The sequence below is a fragment of the Hypanus sabinus genome, chromosome 7 (genome assembly GCF_030144855.1).
Source record: "Hypanus sabinus isolate sHypSab1 chromosome 7, sHypSab1.hap1, whole genome shotgun sequence".
Taxonomy (NCBI): Eukaryota; Metazoa; Chordata; class Chondrichthyes; order Myliobatiformes; family Dasyatidae; genus Hypanus; species Hypanus sabinus.
In genome coordinates, this window is record NC_082712.1 from 549,665 (window position 1) to 568,519 (window position 18,855).

At 42.6% G+C, this 18,855-nt stretch overlaps 1 protein-coding gene across 2 annotated transcripts in view; it reads left to right on the forward strand.

Annotated features, from left to right (window-relative positions):
* Positions 1-18,855, forward strand: part of LOC132396487 (WD repeat-containing protein 70) — a 182,490-nt gene that overhangs the window by 9,515 nt on the left and 154,120 nt on the right. For both annotated transcript variants that reach the window (XM_059974030.1, XM_059974029.1), the window contains exons 4-5: positions 10,208-10,304; positions 10,791-10,989. In XM_059974030.1, the coding sequence (XP_059830013.1) occupies positions 10,208-10,304; positions 10,791-10,989 (296 nt within the window). The remainder of the gene's footprint in view (positions 1-10,207; positions 10,305-10,790; positions 10,990-18,855) is intronic.

Sequence of the window (18,855 nt, forward strand, 5' to 3'; positions counted from 1 at the left end):
AGATTAAGGATCACTTTGTTGAATTTGTTTTCTGTCCATAGCAGTGACAGTGACCTTCTGCTGCTTTATTTCACTGTCTCAATCCTTATTGTGTGTGACATTCTGCACTGTTATGATCAATCAGAAACAGAATTTGGCTGAATATCACACACAAAATGCTGGAGGAACTCAGCGGTCCAAGCAGCAGCTATGGAAAAGAGTGAACAGTCGATGTTTCGGGATGACAGCAGAGCAGCAATGGCATGAGTTTCTAGAATAATGAGTAAGGTGCAGGATAGATGTATTCCAAAAATGAAGAAATACTTAAATAGCAAAATTGTACAACTGTGGCTGACAAGGGAAGTCAAAACTAATGTAAAGCAAAAGACAGGACAGAAAACAAAAAAAATAGTGGCAAGATGGAGGATTGGGAAACCTAAAACCTTACAGGGAACATCTAAAAGACTCATGAGGAGGGAAGAGATGAAATATGAAAGCAAGCTAGCAGTCAATAACAAAGTGGATAGTAAAAGCTTTTTCAAGTATGTAAAAAAAAAGATGAGAGTGGATATAGGACTGCTAGAAAATGAGGTTGGAGAAATAATAACGGGGGACAAGGAAATGGAAAATGAACTAAATGAGTATTTGGCATCAATCTTCATTGTGGAAGACACTATCAGTGTGCCAGATGGTGAAAAGTGTGAGGGAAGAAAAAATAAGTACAGTTACTATTGCAAGGGACAAGGTGCTTAAAAAACTGAAAGACCTAAGGGTACATAAGTCACCTGAGCCACTTGGACTACACCCTAGGGTTCTGAAAGAGGTAGCTTTAGAGATTGTGAAAACATTAGTAATTATGTCTCAAAGATCACTGGACTCTGGCATGGTGCCAGAGCACTGGAAAATTGCAGATGTCACTCCACTCGTTAAAGGCAGAAGGCAGCAGAAAGGAAGTTATAGACCAGTTAGCTTGACCTCAGTGGTTGGGAAGATGTTGGGGTTAATTGTTAAGGATATGAGGTTATGGAGTATTTGGTGACACAGGACCAGATAAGTCAAGGTCAGCATGCTTTCCTCAAGGGAAAATCCTGTCTGACAAACCTGTTGGAATTCTTTGAGGAGATTACACATCGTAAAGATAAAAGGAATGCAGTGGATGTTGTATATTTGGACATTCAGAAGGCGTTTGACAATGTGCCACACATGAGGCTGCTTACCAAGTTAAAAGCCCATAGTATTACAGGAAAATTACTGGCACAGTTAGAGCATTGGCTGATTGGTGGGAGACAGTGAGTGGGAATAAAAGGATCCTTTTCTGATTGGCTGCTGGTGACTAGTGATGTTCCGCAGGGATCGGTGTTGGGACTGCTTTTATGTTGTATATCAATGATATACAATGGTTTAAAAAGGAGAGGAATTTTTCAGTAGTCTTCTAAATCGAAGCAAGGGGCAGAGAGTGAAGAAGTAAAGGCATCTCAGAGAGAAGCCATTTTAAAAAACTGATCAGGGAAAAAAGGCTAGGCTACTCAGGCGCATGACATAGCGCACCAAAGGTTTTAAAAAAAGGTTTTATACAGCAGCCAGTGTCATAGTGGCCATTGTTGGAGTGGACTGAGTCAGAGTGGGACAGTTTTGGCTCAACAGACTTCGGTGTGAACAGGCTGAGGTGAGGGTAGGCTACTGTAAGTTTTGTTTGTTTAGAGTAGAGAGAATGCCAGGCAGGATATTGGAGTGCTCCTCTTAAATGATATGGGAAATCAGGGAGACCTCTGGTGTCCCTGACAACGGCACTTGCAAGAAGTGCATCCAGCTGCATCTCCTAACAAAGCACGTTAGGGAACTGGAGCAGGAGTTGGATGACCTCTGTATCATTCGGGAGAATGAGGAGTTTATAGATAGTAGCTACAGGGAAGCAGGTACGCCAAAGGAGCAGCACATAGGTAATTGGGTTACCGTAAGGCAAGGGAAGGAGAAAGGGCAGGCAGAGCAGGGTTCCCCTGTGGCCATTCCCCACAACAACAACTATACTGATTTGGATACTGTTGGGGGGGGAATAACTGGGTCAAGTTGCAGAAGCTGTATCTCTGGCATGGGCTGGTTCTGCAGTGCAGAAGGGAGGGGGAAAGAAGAGGAGAGTGGTAGTGATAGGGGACTCGATAGAGGTACAGACTGGAGGTTCTGTGGTTGCTACAGAGACTCCCAGATGGTTTGTTGCCTCCCGGGTGCCAGGGTCAGGGATGTCTCTGATCCCGTGCACAGCATTCTGAAATGGGAGGGTGAGCAGCCAGATGTCATGGTACACATCGGTACCAATGACGTAGGAAGAAAGAGTCAGGAGGTCCTGAACAGTGAGTATAGAGAGCTTGGCAGGACCTCGAGAGTGGTAATCTCAGGATTGCTACCTGTGCCATGTGCCAGTGAGGGTAAGAATAGGATGCTCTGGAGGATGAACACATGGCTGAGGAACTGGTGTATGGGGCAGGGTTTCAGATTTCAGGATCATTGGGATGTCTTCTGGGGCAGCTGGGACCTGTACAAGAGAGACTGGTTACACCTGCACTGCAGGGGGACCAATATCTGTGCAGGGAGGTTTGTTAGTGCTATTGGGGGGGAGGGGGGGGAAGGTTTAAACTAGATTTGCAGGGGGTTGGGAACCAGAGTGACAGAGTAGATAGTGCAGCAGGGGTGAAAATAAATGATAAAGTTTCATGCTAAGTCACAAATAGAAGAATTGTGTGTGGTGGTAATAATCTTCTGAGGTGTGTCTATTTAAATGCGTGTAGTATTGTGGGGAAGGCTGATGAGCTGAGGACGTGGATGGACACGTGGAATTATGACATTGTAGCCATTAGTGAAACTTGGCTACAGGAGGGGTAGGACTGGCAGATTAATGTTCCAGGGTTTCAATGTTTCAGACGTGATAGAGGCAGAGGGATGAAGGGTAGGGGGGTGGCATTGCTAGTCAGGGAAAATGTTACAGCAGCGCTCAGGCAGGACAGATTAGAGGGCTTGTCTACCGAGGCCATAGGGGTGGAGCTGAGAAACAGGAAAGGTATGACCAAATTAATGGGGTTGTATTACAAACTACCCAATAGTCAGCGAGAATTGGAGGAGCAAATCTGCAGAGAGGTAGCAGACAACTGCAGGAAACATAAAGTTGTGGTAGTAGGGGATTTTAATTTTGATTGGGACTCCCATACTGTTAAAGTCTAGACGGGTTAGAGTTTGTAAAATATGTCAGGAAAGTCTTCTAAATCAATATATAGAGGTACTGACAAGAGAGGATGCAATATTAGATCTCCTATTAGGAAACGAGTTAGGACAGGTGACGGAAGTGTGTGTAGGGGAACATTTTGGTTCCAGTGATCATAACACCATTAGTTTCAACTTGATCATGGATAAAGATAGATCTGGTCCTCAGGTTGAGGTTCTAAACTGGAAAAAGGCCAAATTTGATTAAATGAGAAAGGATCTAAAAAGCATGGATTGGGACAGGTAGTTCTCTGGCAAGGACGTCGTTGGTAAGTGGGAGGCTTTCAAAGGAGAATTTTTGAGATTGCAGAGTTTGTATGTTTGTGCGTGAAGGTTGGTTTGCAGGTGTAAAAGGTTATCAAGAAGGTAAATAAAGGTCAGATGAGTCCACATTTCAGCTAGTTTTCGGAAGAAACGGGTGTCGAGTTCTCCATGCTAAAGATGAAAACGACCATCCTGATTGTTATAAGCAAAAGGTGCAAAAGCCAGCATCTGTGATGGTATGGGGGTGCATCAGTGCCCACGGCATGGGTGAGTTGCATGTATGTGAAGGTACCATTGACTCTGAGGCATATATTAGGATTTTGGAGAGACATATGTTGCCATCAAGGCAATGTCTCTTCCCGGGACGTCCATGCTTATTTCAGCAGGACAATGCCAGACCACATTCTGCATGGGCTACAACAGCGTGGCTTTGTAGGCACAGAGTGCGTGTGCTTGACTGGCCTGCTGCCAGTCCAGATCCATTTCCTATTGAAAATGTATGGTGCATCATGAAGAGGAGAATCAGACAACGGAGACCACGGACTGTTGAGCAGCTGAAGTCTTATATCAAGCAAGAATGGACAAAATTTCCAATTGCAAATCTATTAGTATCCTCAGTTCCAAAACGATTAAGAAGTGTTATTAAAAGGAAAGGTGATGTAACACAATGGTAAACATGCCTCTGTCCCAACTTCTGTTGAGTGTGTTGCAGCCATCAGATTCTAAATTTGTGTATATTTACAAAATACAATTAAGTTGGTCAGTAAAACTACTGAAAATCTTTTCTTTGTATTTTTGTCAGTTAAATAAAGGTTCACGTGGATTAACATATCACAGATTTTTGTTTTTATTGCATTTTGGAAAATATCCCAACTTTTCTGGAAATGGGGTTTGTAGATGGATGAGCAGAGGGATAATTTGGAAGCAAAGTAAGTAAAAAAAAAAATAAAATAAATTCCTAATTTGTAAATATCTAAAAAAGTGTATCTAATAAAGATAAATCAAATTTATCCACTAGCTAAGTAAAAGACATTAAACATTCCCTGTAATCAAATCCAAAAAAGTTATTATTCCTTTGGTTTTCCAAATTAAAAAAGCCTGATCTAAAATTGATGGTTTAAAAAAAAATAGTTATGATATATTTTACTAGAAAGGACTAAATTATTTAATTGAAAAAATCTGTGAAACTGAAACCAAATTTTTAATGTATGTTTAATAATAGGATTAAGGTCTTGTCTACCAAACTTAGAGAGCAGAAAGCAAAGAGGAGCTCTCAGTAAAGAGGCCAAGGAATGCCCCTTCACTGAGTTTTTCTCCAATTCCACCCAGAAAGGACAGTCATATATGTCTGAATAATGAATCCAACAGGTAATAATATCAAATATTAATTGCCCAATAGTACAGTCTAAGATTTGGCAAAGCCATACCACCATCTTTTTTTAATTTCTGCAATAAAGGTTTACTCAATCTAGGATTTTTATTGTTCCAAATATAAGATAAAATTTTAGAGTCTATTCTGTCAAAGAACTGTTTAGGAATAAATGAAGGAACTACTTGAAATATATATAGAATTTCGGTAGAACTATCATTTTAATAGCATTAATTCGACCAATTAATGATAGCATCATAGGAGACCATTTAGAAAGTGTTTGTTGGGTATAATCGATTATTGGAAGAAAATTATATTTATACAGATTTTTAAAATTCTTGGTAATTTTAATGCCAACATAAGTAAATTGATTTTTAGCAATACTAAAAGGTAATTGCTCATACTGATCCAAATGATTATTAATGGGAAATAACTCACTTCTGTATAAATTTAACTTAAATCCAGAAAAACTACTAAACTCAGAAAATATGGATAGCATTGAAGGAATAGATTTCTTAGGATCTGAAATGTAGACAAAAAAGTTATCTGCATACAACAAAACCTTATGCATTTTATCCCCCCTCTTAATACCCTGAATACTATTGGAATTCCAAAGAGTCTATTTCCTGTTGTAATCTGTGGTCCACTTCCTGGCCACAAGTCAGTTATGGCCACAACATCATACCTGATAATCTGTAATAGTGCAACAAGATCATCCACCTTTATTTCGTATACTCCATGCATTGAGATATAACACTTTGAGTGCTGCATTTGCTATTCTTTTTGATTCTTCATCCCAAATGCACTGATACTCACCCTGCTGGCTGCAATTTTTTTCCTATCATCTGCCTGCCCTTCCTGACAGTCAGACTGCACACTATCTTTGCTTTTTTACCATCCGTCTTATCTTGAATCCCTTTACTCCGGTTCCAACCCCCCTGCCAAATTAGTTTAAGCCATCCCCAACAACACTAACAAAGCTGCCAACATCGTTCTGTAGCTCTTTCTGATCCAGTGTAATGGCCCTCCATACCAGACAGTTATGCAACCAGACAAATTGGTCTTCACAGTACATCTGTAGAACACAACGCTAGTTTGGGAAACACCTCGTTCTCCATCTGGGCATGCTGCCACCTGCAAGACTCAATATCAAGTCTCCAACTTAATTAAACACACTCTTGAGTCACAGAGTAGTACAGTGCAGATATAAGCCCTTCACCTCATCTTGGGTACTAGGGTATTTGCGTCCTGGATGATCGTCTCTCGGTCATTTGTGTCCCTGGACATTTGCATCTGTTTTTTTTGCGTCCTGGTCATTTGCGTCCCACGGTAACAAACCCCATGTTATATATACTAAGCCTCTTATCTCTGCTCAAAAAGCAACCATCTAATCAGTTAGGATAATTGTACGCAAATGAGAGATGCCTTGTTTGCGACTGAGCTACTTATAAACAAACTCCCACATGTTTCCTATTACAATTTGGCTTTAAATTTACTTTTTTTCCAGAAACTAAGCTACGTCACAGTTCTTGAAATCAAGCAAAGGTGGAAATATACTTGTTGATGACGGAAGTTATATCTATTACTATCATAAGAAAAATGCTGCGGGCACGAAAACTTACTGGAGATGCGTGGTACGATTCTGCAAAGCAAGAATTAATACTGAGAGCAATGAAATAACAAAATGAATTAATGAGCATAACCATGGTTCTTCTACTGCTGCAATTAGAGCAAAAGAATCGATTTTAGAGTTAATCAGATGACACGTTTAAAATTTGACCACAAATCTATTATCAACTGTACTGCATCCATGTCCAAGATGGTACATTCAATATTCCCCGTGTTTTTGCTCTTCTACCCAATAAGACTTAAGAAACATATGACCACCTATTCGCTCTTTTGTTGCAGACTTTCCCTCAACTTAATCCCAAATTAGTGCTGACGGATTTTGAACTAGGAGCAAGAAAGAGTGTAGCAGAAACATATCCTAATGCAAAAATAAGCTTGTGTATTTTCCTTTTGCCAAAATCTATCTTTAAGAAAATATGCAGCCTCGGTTTAAGACAACGGTATAACGAAGATCAAGAATTCAATTTAAAAATTAGGTGTCCCTCTGCATTAGCTTTCCTTCCAGTAAATGATGTGGAAGCAGGCTTTTTGGATCTGAGTGAAGATCACGACTTACCTCCCGAATTCATCACATACTTTGAAGGTACATACATTGGCCAAGCAAGGGGTACAAGTGGGCACAGGATTGCAGTAACCTTTTCCATTGCATCTTGGAATGTTCATGATCAAACAATGAACGACTTGCCTAGATCTAACAATAGTTTAGAGGGGTGGCATAATGCTATCCAGAATTCAATTACTTGTCAACACCCTTCTGTTTGGAAATTAATTAATGTGTTGAAGGAAGAGGAAGCTATGGCGACAAAGAAAAAAATTGACTACCAATGAAGGATTATTGTCCAACCAAGAAATAAGAATAGCAATAAGCATCTTCAATCATTAATTGCACGTTACAATCTTGAGGACAAATTAAGTTTCTTACAAGGAGTTGCGCACAACATGCATACTTTTTAAGTTTAGACTTATAAATTCAATTTTTTAATCAATAAAATGTATGCTACAAACCCTTCTTTAATTAATAAAACTGTTATATCTTTTATGAAATGCACATATATTGGTATGGAAATGTTCAGGACACAAAGATATAAAAATAAAAAATTATATCTAATATGAAATATACATATATTTGAACACAAATATCTGGGATGCAAAAAAAAAATGTCCAGGGACGCCAATGACCGAGACGCATTTGACCGGGACACAGTTGTCCAGGACGCAGTTGTCCTGTCACCCTCATCTAGTCTACTTTTCTGCCTACTCTGATCTAACTGCATCCAGACTTTTCTAAACGGGGAGAAAATCCAAAAATCTGAGATGCAAGGGGACTTGGGAGTCCTTGTGCAGAACACCCAAATGGTTGGTTTGCAGGTTGAGTTGGTGGGTTAGTGGTGAGAAAGGCAAATGCAATGTTATCTTTCATTTCAAGAGGTCTAAAATACAAGAGCAGGGATGTGATGCTGAGGCTTTATAAGGCACTGGTGAGGCATCACCTTGAGTATGAACAGTTTGGGCTCCTCATCTGAGAAGAGATGTGCTGGTATTGGAGAGGATCCAGAGGAGGTTCACAAGGATGATTCCAGGGATGAAAGGGTTAGCATGCAAGGAACATTTGATGGCTCTGGGTCTGTACTCACTGGAATTTAGAAGGATGAGGGGGGAATCTCAGTGAAACCTTTCAAATGTTAAAAAACCTAGATAGAGTAGATGTGGAAAGGATGTTTCCCATGGTGGGAGAGTCTCGGACAAGAGGGCGCAGCCTCAAGATAGAGGGTGTCGTAGTGAATTTGAAGAATTTGTTGCCACATGTAGCTGTGGAGGCCAGGTAGTTGGATGTATTTAAGACAGAGATTGATAGATTCTTGATTGGACATGGCATAAAAGGTTACGGGGAGAAAGCTGGGAAATGGGGTTGAGGAGGAAAATAAAAGGATCAGCCATGATTCAATGATGGAGCAGACTCGATGGGCCAAATGGCCTAACTCTGCTCCTGTCTTATGGACCAGAGCCCCCCATATCACTCTCATCCAGGTATCTAATCAAACTACTCTTTAATGTTACAATTGAACCAGTATCTACCACTTCGATTGGCTGCTTGTTCCAAATTCTCAGCCCCCTCTGAGTGAAGCAGTTGCCAATCAGAATCTCAAATATTTTGCTTTTCACCTAAACCTGTCTTCTCATTGCATCTCACCAATCTTCGGAAGAATCCTGCTCGTATTTACCCTAATTGTACCCCTCATAATTTTGTATACCTTTATTAAATCTCTCATTCTGTTGTGCTCAGGGAGTAAAATCCTAACCTATTCAACTTTTCCTTATAACTCAGCTCCTCAAGTCCTGGTAACATCTCTGTAAATTCTCTTTGAACTCTTTCAATGTCGTTGACATCTTTCATGTAGGCAGGTGACCAGAATTGTGCACAAAACTCTAAATTTGGCCTCACTAATGTCTTATAAAACTTCAACTTAACATCTCAGCTTCTGTACTCAACACTTTGATCTATGAAAGCTAATGTGCCAAAAGTTCTCTTTCTGCCTATGACGTGATTTTCAAAGAATTAGGGATTTGTATTCCCTAAATCCTCAGTTCTACTGCATCTATGGTTTCCTACCATTCACTGTTTGTCTTTTAGTTCCTTGCATAGATCTTCAAGTGGACCAATTCTGTATCTTGCTATCTTTTTGCTCTTAATATTAGCTAGAAAAACCCTTGGGATTCTCTTTCACATTGTCTACCAGAGCAAATTTATGTTCTCTTTTAGCCCTGCTGTCATTTTTCTTTTCAGTGTTCCCTTGCATCTTCCTCGAGTCTCTCATTTGTGCCTGCCTGCCTATACCTGCTATGCACCTCCTTCAGTTTCTTAAGTAGGGCCTCAATTTCTATCAAAAACTAAGGTTCCTTAAACCTGTAAGCCTTACCTTTTATTCTAACAGATACGTAGAAACTCTGTACTATTCTACTTACCATGCATGGTTTTGCCAGAAAACAAATCAATACAGAGTGTACTGGGAGACCCGGTCAATACCGTGTGTACCTATTTTCAAACACCTTAAAACAATGCCCCCTCATGTTAGCCATTTCAGCACTGGGAAAAAGCCTCTAACTGTCCACACAATCAAAGCCTCTCATCATTTTATACACCTCTATCAGGTCACCTCTCATCGTCCGTCGCTCCAAAGAGAAAAGTCCAAGTACACTCAACCTATTCTCATAAGGCATGCCCTCCAATCCAGACAACATCCTTGCAAATCTCCTCTGCACCCTTTCTATGGCTTCCACATCCTTCCTGTAGTGAGGTGACTAGAACTGAACACAGTACTCCAAGTGGGGTCTGACCAAGGTCTTATATAGCTGTAACATTACCTCACAGCTCTTGAACTCAATCCCATGGTTGATGAATGCCAACACACCATACGCCTTCTCAACAACTTAAGTCAAATATGATCCTGACTTGGAAGTATATTGCTAGTTCTTTATGGTTGAGTCAAAAATCTGTAACTGCCTACCTGACAGCTGAACACGCAGTTGGACTGCAGCAGTAGTCTACAACCACCATCTCTAAGGTGATAACAATGGGTGATAAATTCCACCCTTACTGGAGTCACACAGGTCATGAAAGTTAATAGACAAAATAAAGTCCTCTGTGCCATTTTACTCCTGACATTGAATGTCAAAGTACTTATCTGAACTTCTAATGTTTTCCATCATTATTAGAGAAGGAGCAGACTGCAGCAGAATCTCTTCAGTCAACACCCTGCACTGGGAAATTAAGCACCCCAACCAGGAAAGAGCATCCTGAAGCCATTGATAGGTAAGAGGTTATTACGAACCCCTTGTTCCTATGGATAACAAAGTGCTAGGGGCCCTCTCTACCCATCACTACAGATATAGTCCGGCATGGATATTATGCTTTATGGAGCACTTAGGGCACTGGGCAGTTTGAATATTCAGATAAGTATGTTTATAGCTTGGTTGTTGAATGGACCTGTTATACATTAAAAGGTGAACTCTTAATTTACCCTGTCATGGTTCTTGCACTTTATTTGCTCACCTGCACTATACTTTCATTATAACTGTGAAGTTATATTTTGTATTCTGTTATTGTTTTTCCTTTTGTACGAGCTCAACATCTTTGTGTTAGGAATTAGACAGTCAGTTGAACAGCAAGGAAACAGGCCCTTTGCCCCAAATCGTCCAGATCAGCTGTCTGAAACAAAGCTTTTTACTTTATCTCAGTGCATTTGACAACAGTAAACCAACACATTATCAATTAATGATTGTTACTTGTCTCTGAAAGGTCACCTGTTGAAGATGAAAGTGGACATGAAGATAGTGATAGTTCAAGCAGCGATCTGATCGGTCCTCCAGTACCTTCCTCATTATCTAGATTGGCAATCGAGGAGCAAGCGAATGCTGCAGACCTTCCTACATTGAGTGACAAACTGCAGGGGGACACAGATGAAGAGGAGGAGGAAGATGATGATGATGATGATGATGTAAGTGTTTTTCAGTTCTATTTCAGTGAATAGCACTAAGGTGGGCAAGTATTCAAAATACTAACCAGTCTGTAGAATTAAAGCTGAACTACCAAGTATGGGTAGGCAATTGGCTTTGAAGCAGGAAGCAGGGATCAGTGATATGTAGTCGTTTGTAACACTGATGGCTGATGAACTGTGGTGTTTGCCAGAAATTGGTTGTTCTGTTCCTTGATATGCGCTAATGACTGATACATGGCTGCAGAAAGCATGAAGATGTGGCAAAGAGTGAGGAGAAGAAAATAAGTTGAAAAAATACTTTTAATTGGTGATGAGGACAAATTTTATTTCTTGGAGAGCTGGAATGCTTTCTCTCAAAGGACACAAGAATCAAGGTCTTTTCACATTTCTTAAGGCAGAAGTAGGCAGATTTTAAGCATGGGGATGGAAGGTTACCTTGGGAAGATGAGAATGTGAAGTTGAGATAGTAATTAGATCAGCCATGAGGTTGAGTCTTGGCAGAGGAGTATTGTGTGTTGAAGGGGAGGTGATGTTTCTGTTTGCACAGCATAGCACAATAAGCATACAAGTGGCTGGTGAAGTTTAATAGAGGAATTTGTGAAGTAATGTATGAAAGATTGAGGAGAAACTAAATGATACAGGTCTAAATATGTGTAAGTTCAGGGTCTGAGTATATAGGTTGATCTTTTCCAGCTGTCCATCGGAATCCAATGACAATGTCAACTCCTTTAACGGTGAGATCTTTGATGACTATATAGTCCTATCCTGGACCCACAAGTTCTGTTGCTGGTGGGGCATGTATATGTGGTGTTAGTGATGGCAACCATGGCTGCATTTCTCCAGGCTTTCTTCTGCTGTCTTCTGCTTGTTCTTTCCCTCTCCAGAATACGAACCTCATCCCTACACAGCTGTCGCCAAGTGTTACGGTCAGCAGTAACATCTTTCAGGTCCTCAAGTCTGATCTTGCACTTCCTTAAAGCATTCTTCATCTGATCCTTATAGTGCTTTTTCAGCCCTCCAGCTGAGTGTCGACCATAATGTAGCTGGCTGTACAACACTCTGCAGGGTAGCCAACATGGGGGCATCCTTATCACGTGCCCCAGCTACTGGGGTGATTATGGCCTCAATACTTCTGCAGTTAGTCTTCACAAGTATTTCAGTGTGAGGCAACCACTCATGCCAAGTAATTCCCAGGATGCACTGAAGGCAGCTTATGTGGAAACACTCCAAGGACTTGATGTAATGGCTGTAGGTTACCCAAGCTTCACAGCTATAAAGGAGGGTGATGACACAGACTGCTTGGTATACCAAGTCAAGTCAAGTCAAGTCACTTTTATTGTCATTTCGACCATAACTGCTGATACAATACATAGTAAAAATGAGACAACGTTTTTCAGGACCATGGTGTTACATGACACAGTACAAAAACTAGACTGAACTACGTAAAAAAAACAACACAGAGGAAAAAACAACTACACTAGACTACAGACCTACCCAGGACTGCATAAAGTGCACAAAACAGTGTAGGCATTACAATAAATAATAAACAGGACAATAGGGCAGTAAGGTGTCAGTCCAGGTTCTAGGTATTGAGGAGTCTGATAGCTTGGGGGAAGAAACTGTTACATAGTCTGGTCGTGAGAGCCCAAATGCTTCGGAGCCTTTTTCCAGACAGCAGGAGGGAGAAGAGTTTGTATGAGGGGTGCATGGGGTCCTTCATAATGCTGTTTGCTTTGCGGATGCAGCGTGTAGTGTAAATGTCCATGATGGCAGGAAGAGAGACCCTGATGATCTTCTCAGCTGATCTCACTATCTGCTGCAGGGTCTTGCGATCCAAGATGGTGCAATTTCCAAACCAGACAGTGATGCAGCTGCTCAGGATGCTCTCAACCCCTGTAGAATGTAATGAGGATGGGGGATGGGAGATGGACCTTTCTCAGCCTTCGCAGTAAGTAGAGACGCTGCTGGGCTTTCTTTGCTATGGAGCTGGTGTTGAGGGGCTAGGTGAGATTCTCCACTAGGTGAACACCAAGAAACTTGGTGAACATCAAGAAATACAGCGACCTTTGTGGAGGGACAAAGGCTCCTGTTCTGAAAGACTCTACACCGAAGTCTCCCAAAGGCAGCTGATGCCTGTTTAATGTGGCTCTGGATGTCATTGTCAATACCACTATCCTCAGAGAGAATGCTCCCCAGATATTTGAAAGATAGATAGATACTTTATTCATCCCCAAGGGGAAATTCAACATTTTTCCAGTGTCCCATACACTTATTGTAGCAAAACTAATTACATAAGTATTTAACTCAATATAAATATGATATGCATCTAAAATCACCCTTCCAAAAAGCTTTAATAAATAGCTTTTAAAAAGTCCTTAAATAGTTACTAAAGTGCATTGAGTGGTAACTTAAGCTCAGTCCTAACCCCAGCACTTTAACATGTCTTGCCCCTGGTGGTTGAATTGTAGAGCCGAATGGCATTGGAGAGTAATGATCTCTTCATCCTGTCTGAGGAGCATTGCACTGACAGCAACCTGCTGCTGAAGCTGCTTCTCTGTCTCTGGATGGTGCTGTGCAGGGGATGTTCAGGGTTTTCCATGATTGACCGTAGCCTACTCAGCGCCCTCCACTCTGCCACCGATGTCATACTCTCCAGTTCTGTGCCCACGACAGAGCCCGCCTTCCTTACCAGCTTATTAAGGCGTGAGGCGTCCCTCTTCTTAATGCTGCCTCCCCAGCATGCCACCACAAAGAAGAGGGCGCTTTCCACAACTGACCGATAGAACATCTTCAGCATCTCACTACAAACATTGAATGACACCAGCCTTCTGAGGAAGTACAGTCGATTCTGTGCTTTCCTGCACAGGGCATCTGTGTTGGCAGTCCAGTCTAGCTTCTCGTCTAACTGCACTCCCAGATACTTGTATGTCTTAACCTGCTCCACACATTCTCCATTAATGTTCACTGGCTCCATATGAGGCCGAGGTCTCCTAAAGTCCACCACCATCTCCTTGGTCTTGGTGATATTGAGACGCAGGTAGTTTGAGTTGCACCATATCACAAAGTCCTGTATCAGTTTCCTATACTCTTCCTCTTGACCATTCCTGACACACCCCACTATGTCCGTGTCATCAGTGAACTTCTGCACATGGCAGGACTCCGAGTTATATTGGAAGTCTGATGTGTACAGGGTGAACAGGACCGGAGAGAGCACGGTCCCCTGCGGCGCTCCTGTGCTGCTGACCACCGTGTCAGACCTACAGTCTCCCAACCGCACATACTGAGGTCTGTCTGTCAAGTAGTCCGTTATCCAAGCCACCATGTGTGAGTCTACTCCCATCTCCGTTAGTTTGTGCCTTAAGATCCTGGGCTGGATGGTGTTAAAGGCACTAGAGAAGTCCAGGAATGTAATCCTCACACCACCACTGACCCTGTCCAGGTGAGAGAGGGATTTGTGCAGCAAGTACATGATAGCATCCTCCACTCCCACCTTCTCCTGATACGCAAACTGAAGAGGATCCCGGGCGTGCCTGGTTTGTGGCCTCAGATTCTGTATTATCAGCCGCTCCATGGTCTTCATCACGTGCGACGTCAAAGCAACAGGTCTGAAGTCATTCATCTCCCTTGGGTGTGGTTTCTTCGGTACCGGGACAATACAGGATGTTTTCCACTGTCTGGGTACCCTTCTCTGCTCCAGGCTCATGTTGAAGATGCGCTGAAGGGGTTCTCCCAGCTCAGACGCACAGGCCCTCAGTAATCGTAGGGATACTCCATCCGGTCCAGCCACCTTGCTGGTACAGATCTTCCTCAGTTGACCTTTCACCTGTCCAGCCGTAATCTTGGGCGTGGGTAAGGTCTCCTGTGAGTGGCTATTTTCCTGTGAGGGAAGTGAGAGGGAGGACGAGTAGAGAGACAAGCCTGGTGTGGAGTTCTGCGGTGAGGATGAGATTGTGCTATCGAACCTATTGAAGAAGTTATTCAGCTGGTTCGCTTTCTCCACATCTCCACTTATGTTTGCCCCCGCTTTGCACCGCATCCGGTTATGATCTTCATCCCGTCCCACACCTCCTTCATGCTTTTGTTCTGCAGCTTTTGTTCTAGCTTCCTCCTAAACTGCCCCCCTGAGCCGTACTCTGAGTTCCTTCTGAACTCTTTTAAGCTCCAACTGATCGCCATCTTTAAAGGCCCTTTTCTTCTGGTTTAGGAGGCCTTTGATGTGGCTAGTGATCCAGGGCTTATTATTGGGATAGCGAACGGTTCTAACAGGAACAACAGCGTCCACGCAGAAGTTAATATAGTCCGTTGTGCAGTCAGTGACCTCCTCGACGCCCCCACAGAGCCCCCCTTGCAGTACATCCCAGTTGGTAGTACCGAAGCAGTCTCTCAGGGCCTGTTCAGCTTCCGGCGTCCACTTCCTAAAAGAGCGTGTGGTAGTGGGATGCCTCATCACAATTGATTTATATCTGGGCTGTAACAAAACCAGGTTGTGATCTGCTTTCCCCAGTGCAGGCAGCGGGGAGGCACTGTATGCGTCCTCTACGTTTGCATACAGTAGGTCAATAGTCCTATTTCCCCTGGTGTAACAGTCCACATACTGGAAGAAAGCAGGTAGTGTCGTGTCCAAAGCCACATGATTGAAGTCCCCTGTGATTAACACCAGTGCCTCAGGGTGCTACTGACAGCTTTTCATCACCAACAGTGAAGGCAAACCACTTCTGACTTGGTGGTATTGGCAGTCAGCCCCATCCTGCTGTATGCTCTCACCGCCACAGCAAGGACAGTCTGAAGATTCTCTGGAGTATGGGCCACAAGAACACAGTCATCTGCATACTGCAGCTCCAGGACCCATTCTCTACGGAGTTTGGTAGTTGCGTGGAGCCTCCTGATGTTAAAGAGGTTGCCATCTAATCTGACGTCCACTGCCACACTGCTGCTGTCCTCAATCTCATTGTGGTGAGGCTTGGTAACACACAAGAGGAAGTTGGTAAAGAGCACTGGCGCTAGCACACACCCCTGCCTCACCCCTGTGCATACAAGGAAGTCCTCCTATGGTCACCTGAGCAGTCATCCCATCATGGAACTGGCGGAGGATGTTAACAAATTCATTGAGACAACCAAACCTGAGGAGGACATCCCATAAGAGCTCTCCTTGTAGAGTGTCGAATGCTTTGGAGAGGTCGACAAAGGCTATAAACAGGTCTTGATGTTGTTCCCGACACTTTTCATGAAGCTGCTGGGCTGTGAAGATCATGTCGATCATGCTCCTTCCTAAATCCACGCTGCGGTTCAGGCAGCATTGACTCGGTGATGCTGCTGATGAGTCTCTGAAGCATCACAGCCAGGACCTTTCCAGCAACAGAAAGGAGTGATATGCCCCTACTTTTGCCGCAGATGGCCTTGTTACCCTTGTTCTTATAAATGACAACAATGTTTGCATTTCTCCATTGTTGTGGGATGTTCTCATCGTATGATTGTGGCCAAGCTCCATGTGAAAGTGCATCCCCCCCCCTTGTAGCGGCAGAAACCCTATAAAAAGTGGCTAAATTGCAACCACCTGAGAAACACAGAAGCAAGAAGTGAGTTTCGATGAATCCTAGCTGAGAAACTAAGGGAGCTGGAACCTTGTCTGAGTTCAGAAAGTACCATGAAACAACAGTGGACCTATATCAGCTCTGCGCTCTATGAGACAGCAGCCCAAGAGAAGAAACCACCAAGACTGGTTTGACGATAACTCAGATACTATCCACAACTTGCTTAAGGACATGCACAAAGCACACCGGGCAACTTTAGACAACCCTTCATCCATCAGCAGCAGGCAGCTTGGAGGAAAGTGCAAAAGGCAATACGGGCCATACAAAATGAGTGATGGACTGAAAAGGCACATGAAATCCAGTCCTTTGCTGATAACAATGACATGCATAATTTTTACAATGTTGTCAAAACCATCTACGGCCCAATAAGTCAATGCATTACTCCCCTGAAAACAGCAGATGGTCAAACACTTCTGAAGAATCAGAATACCATTTTGCTGAAGTGGACTGAGCATTTTAACACCCTGCTTAATCAGGATTCGACGCAGACTCCACCATCCTGGATGAAATGCCTGAACTTCCTTTTATCTATGACCCCAGTCTACCACCAACCTTCCAGGATATTCTATCAGCTGTCCATTCCTTAAGAGCACACAGTCCCCTGGCATTGACAATATCCCTGCTGAGTTACTGAAGAACAGAGGGTAATGTGTATGTGCACCCTCTACCAGTACATCACCAAAGCCTGGATGGATATAGGTTGATAAATCTTAGGAAATGACATATCATGTTGAAATAGTAATTGTTAAAGCCGGTCATTACTGAACAGGAGCAGAGAATACAAAAGCAGAGAAGTGATGTTGAATGGAAGATCTGTGTTTCCTCATTAGCAGCAAGTGAAGTCCTGGAGGACTAGAAAGTAGCTAATGTTCCTATGCTCAAGAACAGAAGTAGTGATAATCCACGAAATCATAGCTTAGTGAGTTTCACATGATGGCAGGGAAGTTACTGGAGGGGATCCTCTTGGGTAGGATTTGTGTGCATTTGGAAAAGCGTTGCCTGTTGGGGACAGTCAGTATGGCTTTATGCAGGGTATCTCATATCTTGCTAACTTGTTTCATTTATTTGAGGAAGTGATTAAAGTGATTGACAAAGGGAGAAAAGTGAATGTTATCCACATTAACTTTATTAAGATGTTTGATAAAGTTCCTTCTTTAATGAATCAAAAGATTAAGGTGCATGGGATGTAGAGTGACTTGATAGCTCGGTCTTATGGACTACTCCAGTAGCCCATCCCCCCCATGACCACTACAACAGATTGCCAGTTTTGGTGCCCCACCACATCATTCACTGGAAGCTTAACTGTTGCGTTATTGATACTGGGTCTAAGTCTTGGAACTTGCTCCCTTATGGGGATACCATAAGATATAGGAGCAGAATTAGGCCTTTTGTCCCATCAAGTCTGCTCCGCCATTTCATCATGGCTGATCCAATTTTCCTCTCTGCCCTAATCTCCTGCCTTCTCCCCCTATCCCCTCATGCTCTGACCAATAAAGAATCTATCAACCTATGCCTTAAATATATGTAAAGACTTGGCCTCCACAGCTGGTTGTGGCAAAGAACTCCACAGATTCACCACTCTCTGGCTAAAGAAATTCCTCCTCATCTCCATACTAAAAGGACACCCCTCTATTCTGAAGTTGTGTCCTCTAGTCTTCAACTCTCCTATCACAGGAAACATTCTCTCCACATCCACTCTATCACCAGTTGGTATGTTTCAATGAGGTCACCCTTCATTCTTCTGAATTTTAGTGAATGCAGACCCAGGGCCATTAAACTGTCTTCATGTGAAAAGCCGTCTTTACCTTCTTAATGACCTTTTTAGTTGCCTTGTGTTGGTTTTTAAAAGCTGCCCAATCCTCTAACTTCCCACAAATTTTTGCTCTATTATGTACCCTCTCTTGGGTCTTTATGTTGGCTTTGGCTTCTCTTATTAGCTACAGCTGTGTCATCTTTCCTTCAGAATACTTCTTCCTCTTTGGGATATAAGCAGTATATCCTTTGCCTTTCGAATTGCTTCCAAAAATTCTATAATACATTTCAGATGTGATGACTGGTAGCCAAAGTCAGTTGCTAAATGTATATGTCCTAAATCAAAAATCACTCTACCAGTCCCTCCTCTTGGCCCTCCTGGACAAAAATGAATTTTTACTAGGAAAGGCCAAGCTAAAGGAGGATCTACTTAATTAGAGCAGCAAAAATATACATTCACGATCTGTGTAATGTACCTAAGTTTGCTGATGATACTGAATTAAGTGGAAAAGCAATTTGTGCA